Here is a 24,378-nt window from a genome sequence, read left to right as displayed (position 1 = left end):
AGAGAAGAATCAACATTGTGGTAATTATGTGCCATTACAATGGAGAATGCATAAATAGCAGTTCTGACTATATACATATTTGAACATGAAACAAGTACAGAAAAAGAATCTCCACTGCCGTCAGGCATTTCAATGAGAAAATACAAATGTTTAGGTAGGAAGAATTCATCACTCTTGATGCAGGCCGAAACGAACCAGAAGTTGCTCATCAGGCACCAATGGATGATCCGATACAAAAGTTATGACTCATCCCAAAATGGTACTGCAGACTCCACCCTCACACGGTTCAATCGAACTGTCCCGAGAATGTATTCAGGGAGCTCTTCCTCCTCCTTTGCCTGCACAATAATGATAGCACATTTGTGAGAAACAGGAAGAAGACAATAGAGAGTATGTGTATGGTAGGGTCATCTAGCCAAGAAAATCAAATTTCATTCTTCGACATCTAACTTCTTGATCATAACATAAGCACTGAATTCTCACAAAACCAACAAAGACCAAAGAACAAAAGAGTAAAATCAGCTCCCTCACATAATTCTAATTGTAACTCTTGGTGCACAAAAATTTTGCAAAGCTTCACATAGTAATGTGTCCTCTCCTAGCCAGCCTGTTCTCTCCTAGCATTAATATTTTCAATACCTTCAATTGCTAAACTATATAAATAAAACTCAAATATCCAAAATAAAAAGATAGGACTAAAATTAATCTAATGTTAGACCCAAACACAAATTGTTTGGCACAAATAAAACCATGTAAAATATGTTCCAAGACATGCAGAAGAAATAAAACATTAACATGTCTTATTCCCATGGTTGCCATAAATTTTAGGAAGTTTTGTAACAAGCTTCTGAAAAAAAATTCAAAATAAACAAAGCCTTAAGTTTAATGTCATGAAGTCACACACTAGGTTCAGATCAACCTGCTTAATGTCATGAACCCAGTAGCACAAATAACCGAGAAAGAATACCAATACAGGATAAGATATTGTGCCAGTTCATACCTCAATCAGGATTGCAAGGTCAACAACAATGCTCGTGATGTATCCAAGAACTAAACTGATTATACTCCTTGCAACTGATGAGGAGCCAATATCTACATCTATCTGCAGATTAGAGCTTTGTCAGCATTCTAGGGAAGTCTCAACTGCAAACCAGTTAGTGTGAATTGACAAACTGATCATTTTATTGTTAAGTAAAAACCAAAAGTCCTCAGGCACAACATAAAATTGCAAGCTAAAAATCCTTTGTTTATGTTCACTAGCAACATGGCCAACAAGAATAATTTAAATTTTTATCTAATTAACTATAAGTAAATAACCTTTGAATTAATGGTTTTTCTAAAAGGTATGCGTCCAAAGATTTTGCAGAAAGAAATGCACACAAGAAAATATTAATCATGACAAGCTAATTACATGAAATTCAATATGAAACTAGGTACACTGGTGTGCACATACATTCCATGATCTGGTTCAAAGTAATAGCATTTATTGAAGTTCATGATGTACCCAGCTCATGTTCAACCTAGGTCAAGATACATTCATGTTATTAGTGAGAAGGGCAACATCATATTCCTCAAACCATCTACCTTGTTATCTGTAAGTTTCTTGCCTGAATTGGCATGACATCCATGCTAGTTGTCACAGACATTGGAGCACACAATGGCTTGTCAAACCACATTTCCAAATCTGAGACTGGTTTTACAATCTTCATGAAATCCTTCATTCAAGTCACATACATTCAGATATTTCTATGTGAAAGAATAGCCTAATTAGCTACTACTTCATCATGTCAATAAAGTCTGTAAGCAACAAACGTGGATCTTACATAGCTTACAAGCACTGAACATTTGTCCTAAATCCAAACAAAAGCACATGAGTATCAGGTCAAATAGATCATTAGAAAATTCCAGTTGCTGAGAAGCATCAACAACTATGTACAAGTAGCGGATACAAATCTGGAATCTGTTTACCTCCAGAAAGTTATCTTGGCGGAGATACTTGCAAGTTACTGCTTTGCCTAACAAGCATGCTTTAGATCCTACTGCACGTTTGACCATCCAATACCCCTATGAATTTACTACCTTAATGTTAATTGAAGTCATCAAAATTAAAAATAAGGGTGAGTTAGTATCATCTACTGAAAAGCACATACCTCTACAATTCTTGGTATAAGTTTAAATCTTGAGTCTCGAAACATGTTAGTTCCATCTAAAAATCTGCCCAACAAGGACTCTTTGTTTATGGGCTTTTCTGCAGCATAATAAAGAACCATACTGTAGTTTGGTTTTGAGGGAATCTGCAATTTGACGAGACAAAGGAAAGATTAGAAAACTAAAAAGAAAATAGAAATTGATTTAAGAAAAAATGCAGAAAGAATGTATCATAATGACTTTAGTTCATTGACATTGTATTCTACCAGGTTACATTCTTGTCATGCATACAAGCTGATACCTGAAGATGCTGAGTAGGAACTAAAGTTATCATTATCTTGTATAAGTTGGTCGTTTAAGATCCAAAAGTACAATACAATACACCTTGATACACCCATAAAAATTTAATAAAAAATATCGATATACTGACCATGTCAGTCAGTACACCATTACACCATTGAGTTAGTGGGTTATGGTAGGTAGAAGCAAAAAAAATTAAATTATAATATTTAACTTGATAGATAGATATTAGCTATAGAAAAATTGTAAGGACAGAAAATTTGAAGAAAAGAGTAAAATTATGAGAACAGTACACAGACCTCTAAATTTATTATGAGAATGAATGGGAGCCTTTTTCCGGCTTCTGACTGAAAGATAAAAGAAACTACAGTCAGTACTTGCATGATTCAAGTTCACAACAATAATAATTGAAAATAATTGTATCTGTAGTAGTGGAATCTGGAAACTAGGATAGCAATTTGTATCTGCATAAGATGCTTGAACCATCATCATAGAATAAAAATAATAGACATAACTGTTCCACTTAGCCAAGTGCATGTATCTGTCATATGCAATAGAGAGAACATTTAATAGCAAATACCATCAAGAAAAACATAAGGTACCCATCCAAATTGTTTATCAATGTAAAGGATCGAGATGTTCACAATAATTGGATTCCAGTTCCCTGTATTTCTATGGAAATAGATAAATAAAAAAATAAAATAAAATAAGAGGGCTACAGGTAACATTATATGTAAGAGAATTTATGATGAGAAAACAGCATTCTGTTTGGAGTCTTGGATGAAGCAAGTTTTCAAATATGATACATATACCCACTATGATCCAAGTTTTCAAAGATAGATAAAAAATGAATGAAGCAAGTTTTCAAATATGTTCCTAAGATCCCCCATTTTGGTTGCTTATCTGTCATAAGAATCAGGGAACATGCAGATTCTTTTCTATGCAGTATACTGAAATTTAATCCATCAAAGGTACAGGTGGTGACAGTTTTAGTACCTGAATGAAGCTCTTGGGATGCAATGCAACCTTATCAATACTATTATCAGCCCTGAACCAGTCAACTCCAATAAGTTTCAAAAGAGGATCTCCTCCAACTATCTGTTTATATCATACTGAGATGTTGGTAACAATGAAAACTGAATAATGACAAGAAACATCTTTATGACAAAAAAATTAGTAAAGGTGATCTAACTACACGAGAAAATAAATCCAAGATGCTGAAAGTTAAACAATAAGAAACTTCAAATATGATATGATATGCATGAACAAGTAGTTGCCAGTACATGCTTTGGGAGAACACCATTTGATGTAACAGATAAATTTGTCCACATCATAGTCAAATGGACTTTCTTAATTCTCACCAGAAAGGCAGCTAAAAAATCATGTAAAGGTTGCAATTGTATTAAGAAAAAGTTTGGCTACATAAATTTAGAAAAGAAAAAAAAAGAAGGCAATATAAGAAGCTTTACATGCATAAAACATGGGCACAAGGGTAGTAAAAGACAAGACACTAAAGAAGGGACATGAGTTTTTCGTCAAAACTTATTTGATGGAAATATATAAAAAGTTTAAAGTTTTATCAGGGGCTGAGGTTAAAGAATAGGTAGGATGGAGTGATATGATATCACTGATATCACTATGGAACTATCATGCCACAGGTCAAAGGTCTAGAATTCAGAGGCAATAACATTCAGGACAGGATAATTGTTTGTTGTTTGTTGCAAAGCACTGCAGTTAGATAAGTACAAAAGTAAATTACTTTGACATACCCCTAAAAAGCATATATTATGAAGGCAGCAATAATCACATTTAGTGTTGCACTGCTATATCAGCTAAACTGCAACATAGAATGACCAAAATTTGAACAACCAGCAATATGCTTACGTATGGAATCTAAGATTTCAAATCAAGCAAGCAATATAAGAGAATTTAGATGTTCTACAGAAACTTTTAAGTGTCAGAATAGAAGCAAGGAATACATGCAGCAAGAAAAGCTTTAGCAAACATTAAACAGTTGCATCAGTTGTCAAGCAAAAAATAAGAATATATTAGGATATGTTTTGAGGGGATATTGATCATAGAAAACTTCAAAAGATCTAAAGTAAATTTAGATATAAATAATATATAAATAGAACTGGTTTCAGCAGCACTAACAGCACAGGAAAGGGAAGATAATACAGAACAAGATAGAAGACAAAGTAAAAACTGATCTGGAGAGATACAAGAGAGACCTTTAGCTTATTTCTCACCACACAAGAATCTCTTGCACCATGCAAATAACTGAACTGGGGATCTCTTTATGCCAGTAGGTACTAAGAAATTCTGGTTACAAATTAAGCTTATGGAACTGAGGAAGAAAACAATGATTTGCAGGACATAGAATGAGTCTAGATGGAGCAGAATGTTAAGTATCTATTTACGGAGCTATGCTTGATTCAAGGACATAAATAAGCCAGAGTACAGTGGAAAAGAACTCTAATAAGTACAATTAGAAACCTTCTATTGCAAACTTAGATAAGAAAACCAAATAGTACACCCTGAGACAAAATAGGGACAACAAAATTACAAAAAAACATTGATGTGTATGCTGCTCTGCATTACCATGAACAAGTATTTATGTTCTGATTGGGCATCACTATCCAGATAAGAAGGGGCAGGGATCTCATGACCAGACAAACAAGACAGAGCACATAATGGTGAACTGGCTGTGCATTTAATGAACACGCCAAACTATGGCACTTGTGGCACTTCACTGGACTATTAAAGGCTTTCAGGTTTCAAAGAAGAAGTGATGAAAAAAAAAACATTTAACTATAAGTGTGACAGTTAAATTTATGGTTAGCAGATTGTACTAAAAGGAAAGACCTTAGAGTAATCCTTTAAGTAGTTCTTCCCTCTTATCATAAATCCTTGTCCACTTGGAGAACTCCAACAATTGGTGTCTGTTTCCCCTTTACCTTGTCGCATAGAACCATGAAATTGACTTGGATCAATGATAATAGATGGAGAGTTGGCATCTAATTCGCTTCTCTCCAATACAGCTGTATGCATAAAGAAAAGGTATTTTAGGTCAAAATGTTACTAAGCAACAACACATAATGATGATAACAAACAAACCCTTAACTTAAACTTTGGCAGGTAATGGTCAAACTCAAAGTAACAAATGCTCCAAAAATATTATTGTCAAGCTAATCACACAGCTAAAACATAAACCAACTAACTAGGAGACATAACTAATGATGTAAAAACAATGAGAAGACTTCAGCTTAATTCTCATCAGATTAAATAAGAACTTATTTTTACCATTTGAAAAAGGCACAAACTATGCTTTTTGGAAACAAGTACTTACAGAATCATCAAGTTAAATTTATTCATACAATATTCTTAAGAAGTTCAATAAACTTATACTTAAGCAAAGAATCTAAAGATAGATGGAATATGTCAATCAGTTTCAGGTTGTGGACATGACCTTTACTTCTTTTCAAAGCTAAGATGGCCCATGACACATTCTTCAGCTTCATATTTCCGGCCTGATGAAGTTGTATAAATGATGTAAGCTTTAATCATTATGAATGGCTACTTGGAAAGATTATACACAATGGAAGTGATAAATAAACAAAATTTGCTTTTATATTATACCACCTTGGGGAGCTCAATCTCGTCATCACTATCTTCATCTTCCAAGGAGTCGCTACTGGCAATTGCATCAAAGAACTCTTCATCAACCTCAGAATCCTTGAATTCAGTATGGGCATTTGAAGAATCAGATATTGGTGAATCCACAATTGTTGATGGTGAATATGATGTTAACGCAGGATTTGCTCCAAAATATTCTTTTAATCCTGAAAAGTTGTAGTACAAGCAAAAGGTTGAAAAGTATGGTGGGGTTGTGTATTCTTCATATGTCAATACATGCAATGTCACAATTAAAATGAATCCTACATTAATTACCATGTACTGAGACAACATAATCCAAGTAGAATATAAAGCTTAACCCCCAATATAGGATTAGTTGGTCAAGCAGAACACTCTACTCTTCCATGTTAAGTCTAAAGATTTTATGAAGTACAAAATATCACAACTTTCACAAACAATAATAGGCAAGAGAAGCCAACCTGCTACTTGGCAAAGTAAAGCATAAGGGATGGTTCTATCAAAATTTGAGTATTGGTTTCTCCTCCATATACCCCAAGATTTGGCAGGGACTTCAAGCATAAGAGTTACTTGGCATTTTGCAGTGGAAGAATCTGATGTGTTTAGCCTTCTGATTTCCCATGTTGAAGCTGCATAACTAGGTTATTTTATTTTCTGAGAAATATATTCATAAAGAAACAACAAAAATAAGCTTAAACAGGAGTCAATAGTTATTAAGCTACAGAGAATTTTTTAATTCAAGAAGCTAATCATTCATGATTCTTACTGATGTCAAGAAACATTAAGGTAATGAACATGTAACTCATACCATGTAGCAGTTACAAGCATAAAGTGAAACCACATGACATGTGGCTCACCAGGGACAACCACAAGGATGTTATGATCAGAAACTAAGTGACCGTGCTATGCCATTATATTTATTTATATGTCTAGGCATATGCCACATCTATGGAAACATATCTAGCAAAGATCACATTAGGTCGAACAAACAAGGCAACTAGTACACAATGGTGATCGGACCCATACCGGTTGCTGGCAGGTATGTATGCATACCAATACACCATACTGATTGCCGTCGGACTGGTACGTATGGTGTACCAATACAAGATACACCAGTAAACAATGATAATTCAAAGATGAAGTTGGAGAAGAGGAAGGTGCAGTGGAGAGGAGGAGCAGAAGAAAATGGAAGAGGAAGAAACAAGAGGACAAAGTGGAGGAAGAGGAAGAAGAAGAAGGAAGATAAGGAAGTGATGGAGGAAGAAGAAGAAGAAGAAGCGATGGAGGAAGGAGAAAGAAGAAAGTGAAGGACGAGGAAGAAGAAGGAAGAAAAGAAAGTGATGGAGGAGGAATTATATTGGGAGGTAGACAATGGTGAATGGAAGTGGCGGTGACGTCAGATGTCAGTGACGAACAACGACAATGACAGAGTCAGTTCCATGCCCCCCATGAGAAGAGGACTTGTGTTTGTGAGCCCTAATCGAACTTTTACTGTTTTATGTTTTTTTTTTTGTTTTCTATTGGGTTGGACCAGACCATCTGAAACAAGGATGGTCCACAAACTAGTCCTAGCTTGGACCAGCACATACCGCCTGTTTTATACAGGTGTAGATGAAATGAAGAACCCTGCCTTGGTCTACTCATTTGGTTTAGAACCTATATCTTTGTTCATTAAAAAAAAAGTTAAAGAAAGTTCACTAGAACAACAAGATGTACGGTGCCAATCAATATCATCTGCACAAGACATATCTAAACCTGTATAAGCATGATCAAGGTGAACCAAAAATAAATAAAGTGACTATTAAGGAAGAAATCAAATGCAACTCGAAAAAAGAATCTCTATTCAGTTGAAAACTTTAAGCTTATTTGGCTAAGGCAGTGCTGCTACATAGTGCACAAAATCAAATATATGCTAATATGACATGAGTGCATACACAAACATAATCACAGAATTATAAACATAGAGGCAAAGCACTAGCAGCCTCATGCAACCCCATCATTCATGTAGCTCGTATAGACACCCACTAGCATACATACTGATACACCTATCCACTCATGTACACCCACCCATATGCACATGTAAACATGACCATGTTTAAGTTGATTATTGTTCAACATAACCTACACCAAAAACATAAACAACAAAAGAACCAGTTCTGCATAACAGGTATTGCCCTTCTGTAAAATGAAACTACAATTTTGGCATGGCCCAGTTCCATGCCATACCAGTAAGCAAGACCCTATACCAGCTGGCAATGGCAAAAAATTGGTCTAGCCAATATTTCCAAACCTCTTACACAAGTTCACAAGGCATGTGCTAATACCATGAGGAAATTTAGCATAAAATGATGACTAGAAGTTTTGGCTTATTGAGAAAATTAGTATGTCCTAGTACCAGTGTTTCACATTGGAAAATTTTCCCATAATGATTTTGCTTTTACTTAATAAGCATTAAAAATAACAATTAGCTTGGTCTAGTACCAGCCATTCCCATTGGAAATTCTTCCCATACTGGATTTGCTTTTACTAAGGCATAAAAAATAAAAAAAAAATGTCAAAATGAAAATACACCAGCTCATAAAATAACTGCATAATTTCATGGACAGAATAACTTAACACAGCCACACATATAAAGAACAGGAATAATCCAATAAAGACAAACAGAAGATGCTGCCCTGGTTTGTAAAGAAACTATTACAGCTAATATAGAACTAGAAGTAGAATGCATATTACATAAGAAAAAAAGTCTTACGATTGATTTTTGTTCGCTGATAACCAGATCTTTGAGGTCGTTTCTTGTTAACAGCAGGAAACTGTAAAATTGCTGCATGCATATGAAAATGACACTGCTTGTAACATTACATAAAAGCAGTATGAAACATCTTTTGCCAAATGAAAAGAATGGTAAATTTACCAACTGTTGATCCATGGTAATGACATTGAACTATGGGAACTAGAAGGACTTCAATTTGTAAAGACATACCAGAAAACCCTTTTCATTGCACAACAGCAAAGTGCCTTCTCAAACAATGTTAAAATACAATATACAAGTTCTCTACACTATAGTCTTCCCACAAATAAGATAAGTTCCATGCCAAATTGTCACATTAACTAATACAAATGGTACTTACTATATGACTCATCTTGCCCACGAAACCACTGTCTAGAGAATACAAAATCTTTCTTTGAACGCCACCTGAAAAGTCAGTGCTCAAAGGATGATGATGATGATGAAGAACAGTATTACAAAAGAAATTTGAGTACATTTGATTCACGAAAATCAAAAGCAGCATGAAAAAAATATAGTAACTAAATATAATATGTGCCCATGGTATGCAATACCGAATCGTACCACCCGGTACGGGAGGTATGTACCAGTCCGATGGCATACCGGTACGCGGACTGCTCGGTACCGGTACAGTGCTATAATACTATACTGTAGTAGTGCTACAGTGCTACAGTAGGAAAGAAAAATATATATAATTGTTCGGTACATGTCTGGTGTACCGCTCGGTACGCCGGTACTGTACCATACCGAGCCAACCTCGAAACACCGGTACGGTACGGTATTGCATATCTTACATATGCCCATTAAATATTTTACCAAAAAATACCAAAATATTTTGGCATCTTAGAAAAAAATACAAGTATTAAGCAATATAGAGCAAAAGTCAAAACAAATATACAACAACATTACGATTCTACCTAAACACCGATATAACCCTTGAAAAGTAGATGGAACCAACAAATATTATAAGGAACTTGGAAAAAGTTCAGCTTGCGGATGTTGAGAAAGAAGGATGTTGAAGGATACATATTTAGTAGAAACTATTTTGATACAGAGGGCATCAGTAGCTTAAACATGTATGGAGTAGAGCTCAAAGATGAAAATGAAAACACAAACTTTTATACAATGGCTGATGCAGAGATAAGATCCTGTTCCATTTAGGAAGATTGAAAAAAAAAAGAACTGTGTATTGCTCTCCTTACTCTACTCTTGCCTTTTGACGACCTATGCGGAAATTACTTATGTCAACTATCTGGTTTCACAGAGATTAATAAGATAATTAAGGAATGATCAAATTGATCATTGGGGCCTAAACTTCCACCTTGCTAAGTTCATTAGTTAACTTGCATATCGCTTAATAGTTAACAGTACCTTTAAGGAGGCATCAGCTATTAAAATATTATAGCTCACAATTGGTCAGTTGAATTCCTAAATTTGAATCTTGCATGAGAACAATATAAGTACTAATAGACCAGGTCATTTATTCAGTGAACTGGTTATGAATGCTAAGATATGCAAAGTAATAGTAGACAGAGAATTTTAGCAAAAGTACCAGTTAAGTTGTGTGGGTTCATATGTTCCATAAACAACATCATAGTGCCCATCTACTGAATCCACTAACTCAAGGTCACCTGTCAACATATCCCACCTGCAGAAATTATTTTTAAAAGGAGTTTGATAGAAATAAGCATAAGGCAAGAATTTACTCAACTTACTCATATCTCTTGTGCCTATCAGGGCTCAGAACAACTTCAAAGATAGTGTCCACATTTGCTTCAATGACACCAACAGACTTAAGAAGCAAACCTCTTGCACCCTAATTAGAAAAGATATTTTAAAAAATAATTAGTATTGTCAGTGGAGCTATTTCCTAGTTTTGGATGACTAAATATCAGAATGCTTCGCTCACAGCAAAAACTGAATGGTGAAGATAGAAAAGAACTTATCCCAATTTAGTATGAGATATAGAGTTTGAGACTGCACCAACTATGTAATCTCCAAAGACAAGATTCACTGACAATGAACTGGAAATGATAGCTGGGGCATCATTTTAGATGAATGAAGAACATACACAATTATCTATAGATCTGAGGAACTTATCTTTTTCCTAAAAATTGTGTCTCGATCAAATTATGTTCAGATGCATACAGTTAGTCCCCTCAAATTCAGGTGTTATACTGTCAACCTTGCTAATTCCAGCAGATTTTAACCAAATCTGATTAATTCCCTGAACAAATCAAGAGCTTAGTATCAGACTTTGGTGACTTCGATCTGGATATCCTGTAAACCATGACATTTGATCCTTTCATAAGCAGTAGGCACAACTTATTTAGAATCCATGATAAAGCCCCCACCTCCAAATCTTGCAGGATACTGAGGATTAACATGTCTTGTGTTGGTAATGTGCTGTCATGATACAGCACAGCTGGCATAAGATAGCACAGGTTCGTGCAGACCAGCATACCATAGGAATATACAAAAGTGTAGGTAGACACTTCAGTACAGCACAAACTCCCAAGCCGATAGGATGGTGGTGCTACAATGCATGGCCAGTATATTCTAGAACTCCTGAAAACTCCCAAATGTAATGCTAAGCTCTAGTTGCTCAGTATGCTGCAACCAAATTATACTTGGAACCCCAAAATTAGCATGTCATGGATTGCAGGGAAATGGGCAAGTCAAAAATTTAAACTTCAAGACAAATAGAAATCAAGAGTTAATGACAAAAATAGGCCAAACGAGAAGGCAGTGATCAACAACAAGTCCACTAAATGCCCAAGTGCACCCTAGAACCTCAAAAAATTGCAGCCCTCATGGAATGCATAAGAGGAAGCATTTTACAGCTATATGGAATTACATGGAAGGGAAAATAAGAAGATCTATTATGTCTATCACCAAGTTCCGCTTGCCCAAGTGGACTCTAGAACCTCAAAAAATTGCAGCCCTCATGGAATGCATAAGAGAAAGCATCTTACAGCTATATGGAATTACATGGAAGGGAAAAATGAGAAGATCAATTGTCTATCACCAAGTATCGCTTATGACTGTATTGGAGAGTCTTGGTAAGGACAGCCAGATAATTTTACTTCCATAAACTGGTCTAAATCAAATCATTAGGCACCTGACAATCTAATAAAATACTTAAACCATAAATTTGAAAGCCCTAGTCTTAGTTAAGAACTTTCTATAAATCTTTAATCCAACAAACCCACAACCTTGTCACTTGCTTAACTTCTGGCATCAATCTGAGTAAGAAAAGGGCTAGAGAAGAAAAAGGAGGCTATGGGACTACCAAATGTAAAATTTTCCATTATTTTTATCGGGAAAAAATCATTCCTATTTTTTTTCAGTTTATCAAAATGCCTAAGGAATGGTGGTTTATCAAGTTGTGCCAACCACCAGCCAAAATTGAGGGTTTCAGATGCACTTAAAACCATGCTACCAACTGCATGGTCAAAGCTCAACATGCAAAGATAGATAAATAAAATAGAGAACGTTCTAGGCAGAGAAAAGAAAAAGAACGGAATCTTGAAACAGATAAATGCTGTTAGTCCGATTGCCAAGTTAAAAGCAGAGGAACTGTATTTTTCTGACACTACCTTTGCAAAAAAAAAAAAAAGACTCTAGTGTCTTACCAGTATGTCAAAGAACAGTTGGCCCTCTTTATTTTTAGTGATATCTGAAATAGCTTCCAAAAAATAACTTTATCTCCAGTTACCTTTTTTTTTTCTGATATTGTCAAGAAATCTAAGTAATATTGCATGACTGAATTTAATTTAATTTTTTTTCAGTTATCAAGCTTGTATGCATAAAAGTCAAACAACTCTCTAAGATGAGATCACATTTCATGGACCATAATCCATCCAGATAATAATAAGCAAACAAAAGACATCTTCATAGCAAAAAATCAAAAGTAACAGCTATAACCCACAGAAGGAAGAAAATGACCTTTAAATTAGTGACATCTTCAAAAATTCTAATACCTGCAGAAAAGAAACAAAGAAACAAAGAAACAGTGAACCTTTGAGGAAGCAAGAAGTCTTAGCATAATGAGAAAAAGAAAGTTTATAAATTAATCTTAAATTTGTTGTCATGTACTAGAACAGAATAAGACTTTGTCATCTGACGTCAAAACAAAATGATAATAACAGAATTGACTTATTAAGTATGGTTAAGAGATTGAAACGAACCCCACTTATCTGTTATATTTTCTTTTTAGCCTTTTAGTTTAACAGAAACATATTACTTTATTAACTCTTATCTTTCTCTTTTATGCCTTTTTTCCTTTTTCTTATTTATTTTTTCATAATTTGACATATATTTTTTATTGGTCACATACTCTATCAATCTATCTTATATATTTTTATTGAATTCAGACAACCTTTATGTTGCAGAGTATTATATACACTATATATTAATAGTATAGCTTTTAAAAGAACCCTTTCTACATATCATAAAGAAAAGAGCTCCTCTATTTTCCATGATTTTTATCTTTTTGTATTAAATGATATAAGGGAAAAAGTCCTACTATAAATCGTTTGTCTGCAAGTGACAAAAAATAGTGAAGACATTTATTATGTGAATTAGATCCCAGCTTAAAATTTTTATGACTCCTTGAAAAGTTCATGTATAATCACGGATATATCTAGATGAAACTAGCAGTACTATAAACATGAGGTAAACATGTATAAAAATTGAAGTATGGTAATTACATGTTATACACTGAAATCTAGCATTTCTCACAGCCATAACTCCACAAAATGCACTAACAGCTTGTTTGGATAGAAAGGCATGGAGAAAAGAGAAGAAAACTAGAGAGAAGTGGGTCAGATAAAGTTACTTTCTCTTGTTTGGTTACAAACCCTGGGGGAGAAGTGGGCAGAAATGGAGAGAACCAACTTTTCTCCAAAAGTTGAGAGGATTAGATAGAAAATGATTTTTGAGTCCCTTCTCTCATGCTGACCAAACAAGGAAAACGAAATTGGCCTTATTCTCTCCTTGCCTTCTCTTTTTTCCTTATATCTTCTCTCCTTTATTTTCTCACCTATACATCCTCTTCTCTTCTATCCTTATGTAATTATGCATAAAGACCCTAAAAAGTCTGTCTCAAGTTTTTAAAAATTAGCTTATTCAGATCACATATAGATTAAAAAAATGGCATCCAATACCTCCGAGCCTTCTCTCCCTCCCTCTCTCTCTCTCTCTTGCGCAACAGACTACTCTTATCAGAACAACTTATATGTTGTTGAACTGATCACAAATATATATGTTGTTACCAATGTTGGAGATCCATCTGTCTCTGTTTCACCTTTGCTTTCACCACTACCTCTACCTGAAAAATAGGGGATATGCTTTGCCAATGTCTGTGAGTATCCAAGGAGGTAACATAGACATTTTTGCCAATCCTCCCTCCCCCATTTGGACCAGACATCAGTGGTCTTAAGTCTTAACACAAGGCAAATGACATAGAACACATATGTAGAATGGTTCACTCATTCTACCAAGCAATTACATAAGTGGGTTCACACTGAGGCCCCATCTTTACATCCTACAAGGCAGGTAGTTCAGAGGGAAACCAAGGCATGTGCCTTCAATCATCCCCCAAGAAAATCTATCTTCTTACTGGTTGCCAGTTGACTGAGCGTCACATGATTAACGCCAATGAGTCCTTGCTATTGAACCACCAGGGCCTATGTCATTGTTTTCAAGAGATGTGGCAGGCAGAGAAAACAAGTATGAGTAAGAAAAAAATCCTTGAGATTTGAGGAAAAAGGTTTACCAGCATCACCTGTTTCTCTCTTATGCAAATGAATTAGCTTGTGGCCCCGCAAAAAGAACTCCCATGGGGCTACTTGTTTTATCATAAAATTTGTACATTACAATAAATTCATAAGTTTTATATAAAACAAAACAATTAACTGTTGAAGAAAAAAAAAAATTCTTTATGAATTTGCAATGCTAAATTTAATGTAGTTTATATGGGTTTTCATTTCTACTTTGATTTATATTTTAAGAATATATTCTCCTGAATTTTTCATTTCCTACATTTTACATTTTCCATTTTATTTAGGTTCTTATTATTAAATTACTTTTGACCAACTGGGACCTTTGCTCAGTGATTCTCTGATCCTCACCAGTTATCTTATTCATCTAATTCATATTAACAGACAGATGATTCCAACACATTATCAATTTTAAAGCTTAAAGCCAAGGTCCCTCAAGATCATTACTGATATAGATCCCAGCATTAGTTTGTGCTCTGCTTGTGAAAATGTTCAGGTAAAATAATAAAGAAAAGTAAGACAGCTACCGTTAACAGTACGGACACATCGCCACTTATGTGTTTCAATCACATCTTCCACATCTGCTTCAATATATGTCTCTCTCCTCAAATGACTCCCAAGACCTGAAGACCGCCGAATAAGCATTTCTGGGCCTGTAATTGCAAATGACATTAATGTACCGAATAAATTAAGCATAAGATAAAATTATGTAAATTGTTATCTGGACAAATATGTGAGCCCTAGGCAGGCTCATTAGAAAGGATTAGACCGGTAGAGGGAACCAAATTTTATACGCCAGTAGGTTGGTTTTCATAAGTCATAACTATTAATAACATTAAACAGTTAAACCTATCACTAACCAGAATAGATTATCATTGTCATAAAAACTGAATTTACTAAAATGCAGCAACATTTTTCCCAATATGGAGGCCAAGGGAGGGCAAAATCTTACACATGTTTATCCCTTAGCAAGATGAGGTTGTATCTATATTTCAAATGCATTGTGTATTTGTAATGAATAACCTTGCACAGAAAGTCTTTTCCTTGATCACTAATGTTAAGACTAATAAGTATAATAGAAATGCTTTAACCACCTCTCTTGTACCAATCAACTAACCAAAATAGTAAGATGAATACAAAGATGGTCAGATTATTTTTTCATCCTGCGGCTCTCGCATAGCCTCAGAGGCCCAGCGAAAAAGGATAGGTGAGTAAATGACATTGAATATGTCAATGATCGTTGACCGTGAATATCCAATACAATACCACTCTAAGCCTGTTGCAACAATACAATGTCACAGTTAAGCAACAATACAATGTTAGAGTGGCATTTTCATATGCAATCAAATACCACTCTGAGCTTGCTGCATAACTATGACATTACATTGCCATTTTGATTAAATCAGCTCAATGATCCTTAAATGAAAATGTGAACATGAAGATGACATTGTATTGCCAGCTATCTTCTCCTCAAAAGAAAAAGTCAACTATCTCACTTAGCATTAATCATCAATTCAAATACAAGTATCTACTGTTGCCAACAGTTACAAACTTACATATATGCCAATACCTTACGTGTTTTTCCTATTTTCCTAGCAGCATACCATGGTATTCTATACTTTTCACTTTTCAGTCCTACATTCCACCAGTATGCCCAATTGTATTACAAGATCTAAAGCCCAATATGCTCAATTGTGGTACAACTCACAAGACCTAAAAAGGCAATCTTTTGAGAAATATGTGAAGCAACCTGATGTCAGTATGGCTTAAGCTCTAAAGTGCCGTTGAAATTTAATATGGCTGCATGGAAGATTTCATAAAATTTTACAACTAGATGTCAACCAAATTTCAACTGGTAAACCTTGTGCTGAATTGAAAAAGTGAAAAACTTAAAACCCAAGTAAGGAAAACCAATCATGGAGCCCACACCAAGTCCCATTAACATGACTGGAAAGTATACACAGGTACTGAAAAGATTTAGGTACAAGAAATTGAGCTGGTCTTGAAGCACAAACAATCCAAAGAACCAACAGAAACAAGCTCCATATATACATATACAAGATCATCAAATCAAACTAAATAATTTCATTTGGCTCCAGCATAGATACCAAAGTTTTGAGTTCCTTCTAAAGCTAATCTGAATCAGCTGAAATGCATCAAAATGAGTTGTCCTAGTCTGAACTCCCTATGTTTTCTGATCCAAGTTGGTAGTTTAGATTAAATAAATCATAAGTACCAACACAGATCTTTAAACACCACTAAAACATACAAAATCAAATTAAATAACTCTCTCAACAAATTTTTTATTAGAAAACACTAACGGCAAGCTCTATTGACTTTGAACGCCAAATATGACCCAAAGTATCTTAACTACTGAAAGTAATTATTAACATTTCATACATGAGTGTGTCATTGATACATCACTACGTGCTAACCAACAAAAACTAGAATAAAACTCATGCCAGCCAGCATGATATCCATGCAAAACCAACAAAATGTGGCACGCTCTTTACAAGACTCAATACTGAACTACCAATGCCACCAAAAATATAAAAGTCCAGACCATTCCTCAAAAGCCGAGCTAAAAAGTGAAGAACTTCATAGAAACTTAGTGGCCTTACCCAAGAAACATGAAAATGGTAGGATGTGGATATTTGATATGTTCTATCATATGGAAAAAGAAATTATCATGTTAAATTAACAGACAATCGAAACAAGGAATTTTTCAAAAAATTTAAACTCTTATAGGATGAAAAACAAACACATATACTAATAAGAGAAAAAGTGGAAGTGTGAAATGCAGAAATATAAAGTTTTGTGAATGCAGGCTTTATAAAGATACTCTAAATTTGTACCACATAATCCATAACATTCACCATGTAGGTACAAAATATTAGTGAATAAACTTTCACTTTGTAAAGCAAAAGAAATGGAACAGAAATCAGTATAATGCAATCATATGGAAGACACTAGCAGCTTCATGATACTAAATAAAATGAATAAACTAAACCAATAACTATAAAATAAAGCTCCTGTCGCTCATCAAATAGGCATATATTGTTTACCTTTACCAATTTTGATAAGCTTTTTTCTCAAGTCTTTTGCATATCGTCTGACTCGGGGTCGGTGCCCTTCAAGATTAAGCCTATTATAATAGAAGTACATGAGACATGAGGCATATCATCAAAAATGTTAATAAGCAAAAGAAAGTTCTGTCAAAAAGAATAATATCACTTCTATTATTATCATTTATCACATCATGAAATTAAACATACTCGTTGTCTATGCTAAGTTTGTGCCGGCTACTCCCTCTCAGAAGATTGTACTCAGCCTGTTAGAAAATTATAAACCAAAAGCAAATAGAAATATAAGAGGCATGATATGTGATGATAACTCAGATTGCAGGGCAAAAAATACAGTGAGAGGTGATGAGATCTGCTGGGCATGCAAAAAAGAAGACAACTAACACAATTATTGGGAAGATGATTAAAGTTGTGATGTCATCGATTGGATTTTGAATTCATTTATGGAGTACCATTCACATATTCAATCAATTTTTTAAACAAAAGGATTCAGGTGCTCATATGACAAAATTATAGAAATGAACAGGAGATTTCAAAATCAGTATTGAAGATCAAACATTATTTTCAACATATAGATCATCAAGTGAGATTGCAAAATCAGCTGTAGAAAATAAAAAATTACAGCACAAGCATGATAAGTCACATGGTTTTTGATGAATGAGATCTTTCTTTATGATATGGTTAATCATTCAACCTCCAATCTTATGATATTATCCTCAACTAAAAGTTGAATGACAAGTTCATATAAGTTTCAGGGAGCAAATAATAGATACCAGCACAACAGTGTTTCAATATTATGGGCATTGAGGTCACTCATCAAATTATCAAACTATAGCAGCACGAAGAATAACCTGAGCAACCCAACTTTTTCCAAGGTAGAGTTCTCGTTAGGATCAAATTAGTGAATATTAAAACTTCTTATTGTGAGTTCTCTTTTCATTCTAAGTGTACCATCTCATTTGAGTTGCATCAACCATTGACGAGAACTGCTATTAAGTCAGTCCTTATTTTTGCTGGCTGGAGATATATCTGTACAACAAGCAGAGTCACAACTGGAACAACAGTGGAGAAGAGGAGCTTGCCACAAAAAACTATTGAAACAGGAGACTGCCATACTGCTGACAAATTGACCATTTGATCATGTAAATTTCTAAAACCAGTTTTTTAGATGAAAATGCAATAGACAAGTCCAAAAAAGTGTGAAGTGATACAGAGTAGACAGAGTCAAGCTTTAACATTGGCAAACCAAGCAGAAAGAAATTAGCATTTTGTGAGCAAATCTAGCACATTTTACTTCACACTTATTAACATCACAAGTAAGATCTCTCCATCTTCCGTTTTCTAAATCATGAATCTTTTGATAGCATCCCTCAGTTTTCATCAGCTCCTAATCATGCACTGTCTTACATCAGGCAGTCATTCGTATAGCTTCATTTTTCTAAGTTATGCTCTTAATTATTATTAAAATGTTGCAATATTGAATTCTTGTGTAATTTTATGTAACTTGATGCTTGGCCTATTAAATATAAGAGCTTCATGTATGCCACTTGAATTCAAGATATACCAGGATCCAAATGCCTATGTGCTCTTAGTGATATTTTAAAATTTTCCCAGCATGGCAAGTTGCATGCCATGCTAGGGCTGTGCAGAACCATGCGGCACTACCACCAGCTATTTGTTTACTGCAGCTAAAGCTGGTAACAGGGGCTGTATCAGTAGCATTGTGATGCAACACATTAAACCCCCCAAATCACCAGTATTTAAAACATTGCCCCTAATTCATGAATGTCAACAGCTTCCCCACATCAAACTTACGAACTGGAAAGCTATATTGAACAAGAGAAGTAATGATGGAAATTTGTGAAGATAGAACCTCCTACCAGTGTTAGAGACTGCTGCACAGTGACAATTTTGTTTTTATAACTTATATAAATCAAGGGTAATCTCTTAATCTAGCATCTTGTGCATAGACTTGGTGCCAGTCTGCCAGGAGTCCTCATGTGCAACTATTTTACTTACCCTGCAATCTATTCTTCATTCTGCAACAATTATTCTTTCACAGTCAAGTGCTTACAGACTTTGTGATTCTACATGGCAGCTTTTTCATTTAAACAGCTCTACTGAAGTTATATAATGAATTAATGATTATACTAATGATGAAAAAATTATGAGATTCTCTATTGTTATATAACTGATACCGTTCATCATAATCCATCGGGAATTAAATAGATTTGAGTCAGTTACCCCAAGCTCCATGCAAGAAAATATTGACCTATGTCAACTTTAACATGCTTCCTCAGGCACTAATTTAGACATGTCCATGGCTTAGCACCAAAATATTCATCACCACCAGATCGAAAATGTGAGGATCACAATAAGAGATCACATATCAACAAAAAAGAATTAAATTCTCCTTCCAGTTTGATTCTTATCTAGCAGCTTATTACAATGCAACGAAATATCACTACAGTAAAAGTCAGTACAGAGAATCCAGTTCAGAAGTCTGTAAACTAACAGTAGTTTCAATTTCTCTTTACACACCTGTTGCTTAGCCTGTTCAAATGCCTCAATCCACTTGCGTGCCTCTCCAGCAGAACCACAAGCAATCTAATAAAGAAAGAACAATGAGTTAAACGCCCCACTCACCATGGAGCATTTTAATTAGATAAATTTTCTTGACATAAGTAGTACATATTAGAGAAACATCTCTTCTAAACTAGTTAATTAACAAAAGAATAGTAGAATCTGCAACCAAAAGAAAGAAGGTAAATTACGATAAAGATAACCAAGAAAAAAAACACTATTCCATTTCAGTCCTGTTAAAAAGTACATATTAGTTAGAATGTTCTTTTGCCACAAGATGGAGAGTAAAAGCTTTACGTAATGAACAAAAACATTATTCCATTTAGGTAAAAGTCCTAGGTATTTTGGATCAATTATTCAACAAGATGGAAAGAACGATGAAAATATCATTCATAAAGTAAAAATAGAATGGTTAAAATGACGAGGGGCATTAGGAGTCTTGTATGATCATTAGATACCTTTGAGATTAAAATATATATATATATATATATATAAGATAGTTATGAGACCAACTATACTTCATAAATCTAAGTGTTGGATTATTAAAAAATATATATACAAATAATTTGTATTGTTGAGATGAGAATATTGAGATGGATGTATGGAGTTACTAGGAAAGACAGAAAAAATATATTTTTTTATCGCTTTGATAGAAAATATGATGAGAAAATTAAGAGTATGAGCATATGCTGACGAAAACTCCAGATGCAGTAGTCAGAAGAAGTGAAATAATTAATGTTAGTAGCACAAAGAGAGGTAAAGGAAGATCTAAAAAGACTTTAATAAAAATTATAAATAAAGATTTAAGCAAGGTATGCAATTTCAAATAATACCATCCGGTATGGACAGTACGTACCGGTCTGTCAGCTGATCGATACATGGACCATCCGTTACCGGACGGAATGGAATATATATATATATATATATATATATAAACGAGGCGATGCGACGTCGCCTTTTATAAGAATATATATATATATATATATATATATATATATATATATATATATATACTGTGCGGTATATCGCTCGGTATACAGTATCGTACCGTACCAAGCGAACGTCGAAACTCCGGTACGATATAATATTTCAATCTTTGGATTTAAGTACTTTGAACTTAACTAAACATATAACTTTCTATATATCTCAATGGTGCCAAAACATTAATGTACCCAACCCCAAATAATTGGAACTTACGACTTTGTTGTCGTTGTTCTTTTCCCACAAGCTACTTGTTATAAATGCATATATTCTATTTGACATATATCCATGATGCATGGGATCCATAGGATACTTATCATATTTTGAGTTGTGATCTAAGGACCCTCAATCATATCGACATGAAAAATGTAGGTGGATTAAATTGTTCAAATGGATAAACTGAAATTGAATAAAGGAAGCTCAGACTTCTAGCAACAAAGATATATTTGTCACAAAGTTTAAATATTTCTAGAAAGAAAAGAGGATGCCCACTTACTTCTCCTTTTTTTGTTTGGTCCAATCGATTGTAAAACCTCAGAACATAAAATTCCTGCTAGAAGATAGTCTTCTTTTTAGACAACTTGAACACTCATAAAATGAGTGGCCATGAAACAACAAAGATTACAAAACAATGAAAAACAAAATATTATATGGCATATTGGAGTATTACCCCGTTATTGAAATTATGGCGTCCTAGCTCCTCCACCACAAGAGTATGATTTACAACTCCTTTCCTAATTGGTTTCTGTTGCAGGAGAAAGGAAAAGAATAATCAAGCATTTAAATCTCATTTCTAATAGCATAACTTTAAACTTCTTTAAGAAGAAATTTTGATTAATTTTTCACTTCATATCTAATGCCATTATGAAACTAATCTAGCTGGTTTATTCTCATATATTTAACACAAAAGGAGAGTAAATTACAAGAATTTTGGCAAGACATTTAGTGATAACTAAACAATATCTTCAAGCTTCAGTCCAACTAGGAAAGATAGTTAGAAACCAAAAAAAGAAAGAAATTACAAATGGTCACTTAATAAAACTCAAAAGAAATGTTTCCATTATTCAAATCAAGGTTTGTAATGTCGTCCGATATACTTCAATATAGGTGGTATTTACTGGTCCGACAACCTATCGATACATGAAGTAGAATAAACCAGTCGATATGCAAGATACAAGGTCTGTACCACCCAGTACTAGATAGTTTTTCTTTTCAGCAATTTCAGGATTTCTACGACACTCGGCAGATACCATCATACTGACATCTGGTACACCAATATGAACTAGTATGGTATCGGTCCGAGTCCTAACCGGTATGGTATTGATCATTACAAGAAATTGTGAACCTTGATTAAAATGATTAAAAATAGAATGAGCATATAATCCAAATATCAGTTTGATAGGATAAGTAGCAAAGAATGACCAGTCATGTTAAGCAGCATAAAAGAGAGAAAGGATAGACTTACCATAGTGAAAAGGAAGACTAAATGGGGGAAAGATCAAAGCAGAAGGGACTTAAATGTATGGGAAGCTCATCCATGACAAGACAGAAAGAAAATGCTTATGACCATTTATTTCTGCATTAGAATATCCCACTAAAAATGTAGCGATTATCCAACTATCACTAAGAGGTCTCCTCAAAAGTGTAGTCTACGGTGGACCATTCCAATTTTTTAAGAAGTGGAAGAACTGCCACATTGTCACCATTATAATCTACCGGTAGAAGAGTTCAATAAATCAAATTGACAACCACCAAAAATCTAATAGGAGCTTCTTTCGTATATTCAAATGTTGCCCACTTGCTGCAAAAGGTGCAAGTTGTCTGGTTACTAACAAGTTCTGAATACCGTTACTTCAAAAGCCTTTACAGAAGGGAGACATATACACTTGAGGTAGTATTCTAATGAAAGGTAACCTTGCCATCCTAGATAACATAAATCACGTCAAGAGCATATTAAGCATAGGCTTTATTGAGTTCAGAACCATGAAGCAATGGTGGCGTTGATTGCCATATCACCTGTATCCTGCTTTTCATCTCTTCCAAGAATTTGCAAAACTAATTATTAAATGGGTTTATCTAGCATCAAATTAACTGTCAGATTTTTCCAAATACACTCTAATTGCTGATGGACATTGGAACACATGGCAGCAAAAATTGTCTCTAACCAATAACAAGAAATTCAAAGTTTCAAAGAAAAAATAACCGTCGATTACCGCAAACGACTAATTAGTGAAAGAATCTATGAAAAGTAACACTGGAATCTCATCAAGAACCCGTATCTAGCATAGCATTAAAGTAACTGTCGGATTTCTTTTTCAAATAACCTCTGATTATTGGTGGATATTTGAAGCCCGGCATAAAAACCTGCGTCTAACTCATGACAAGAAATTCAAAGAAAAAACACATTTACCTCACCGTCAATTACCACGACAACAAAGGCAACTCATCAAGAACCCAAATCTAGCATTGAAATAAGTATTAGATTTTTTTTCCAAACACCCTCAAATTATTGGCGGCAAAACGATTGCGACTAACCGATACCAAGAAATTCAAAGAACAAACTTATTTAACCCTCGATTACCCCAACGACTATTTATCGCTTGAGAATTTTCCAGAGACTAAGAAAGGAATCTCATCCAGAACTCATCTCTACTTACGATGCCGCGGTGGTTGCCGGGCTCCCTCTTGTACATGGCGACGTACGTCCCCTTGAGGACGAGGTAGCGGAGGTGGCAGTACTCGTGACCGATGGAATTGACTCCGAGGTGGTAGACCCAGCCGAAGTACTCGACCTCCCGCCCGCTCTTCTCCGATGCGTACCCTTCCGCGTCCGACATCGTATCGCCGGCGCCGGCGACGGGCGCCTCCTTCGTCGCCGCCCCATCCTCCATCGCAGCGGAAGCGAGCCCGATCGATCCTTAATCCCCACGCAGATCAAAGAAAAGGGTACAGAAAGGATAGATCGAGAGAAAGGAGACGAGTACGGAGACGCCTTTGAAACTTGATCGGATTCTTCTTTGTTCCTTCTTTACTTTTTGGCTCGTCGTGGGTTATCGGA

The 24,378-nt window shown here is 34.8% G+C and overlaps 1 protein-coding gene across 2 annotated transcripts; it reads right to left on the bottom strand.

Annotated features, from left to right (window-relative positions):
- Window positions 1-15: 15 nt before the first annotated feature.
- On the bottom strand, window positions 16-24,378 carry LOC135622998 (protein ENHANCED DISEASE RESISTANCE 2-like). Of its 2 annotated transcripts, XM_065125439.1 has the most exons (22): window positions 23,978-24,378; window positions 21,991-22,065; window positions 21,817-21,870; window positions 20,298-20,363; window positions 17,949-18,004; window positions 17,739-17,818; window positions 15,201-15,326; window positions 12,839-12,873; window positions 10,606-10,706; window positions 10,443-10,538; window positions 9,234-9,298; window positions 8,855-8,926; window positions 6,564-6,731; window positions 6,091-6,290; window positions 5,918-5,978; window positions 5,314-5,489; window positions 3,445-3,546; window positions 2,748-2,795; window positions 2,151-2,294; window positions 1,969-2,064; window positions 1,001-1,102; window positions 16-338 (listed from the first exon to the last, which is right to left on the bottom strand). In XM_065125439.1, exons 1-22 carry the CDS (start codon window positions 24,209-24,211, stop codon window positions 240-242), a joined length of 2,256 nt encoding a protein of 751 aa, XP_064981511.1. In that variant the 5' UTR covers window positions 24,212-24,378; the 3' UTR covers window positions 16-239. The 2 variants fall into 2 exon arrangements, with proteins under 2 accessions (XP_064981511.1, XP_064981512.1); XM_065125440.1 differs by lacking the exons at window positions 21,817-21,870; window positions 21,991-22,065 and having other exon boundaries at window positions 23,978-24,348.

The sequence above is a fragment of the Musa acuminata genome, chromosome BXJ2-9, assembly GCF_036884655.1.
Source record: "Musa acuminata AAA Group cultivar baxijiao chromosome BXJ2-9, Cavendish_Baxijiao_AAA, whole genome shotgun sequence".
NCBI classification, from domain to species: domain Eukaryota; kingdom Viridiplantae; phylum Streptophyta; class Magnoliopsida; order Zingiberales; family Musaceae; genus Musa; species Musa acuminata.
This window is presented reverse-complemented; position numbering and strand designations above follow the sequence as displayed.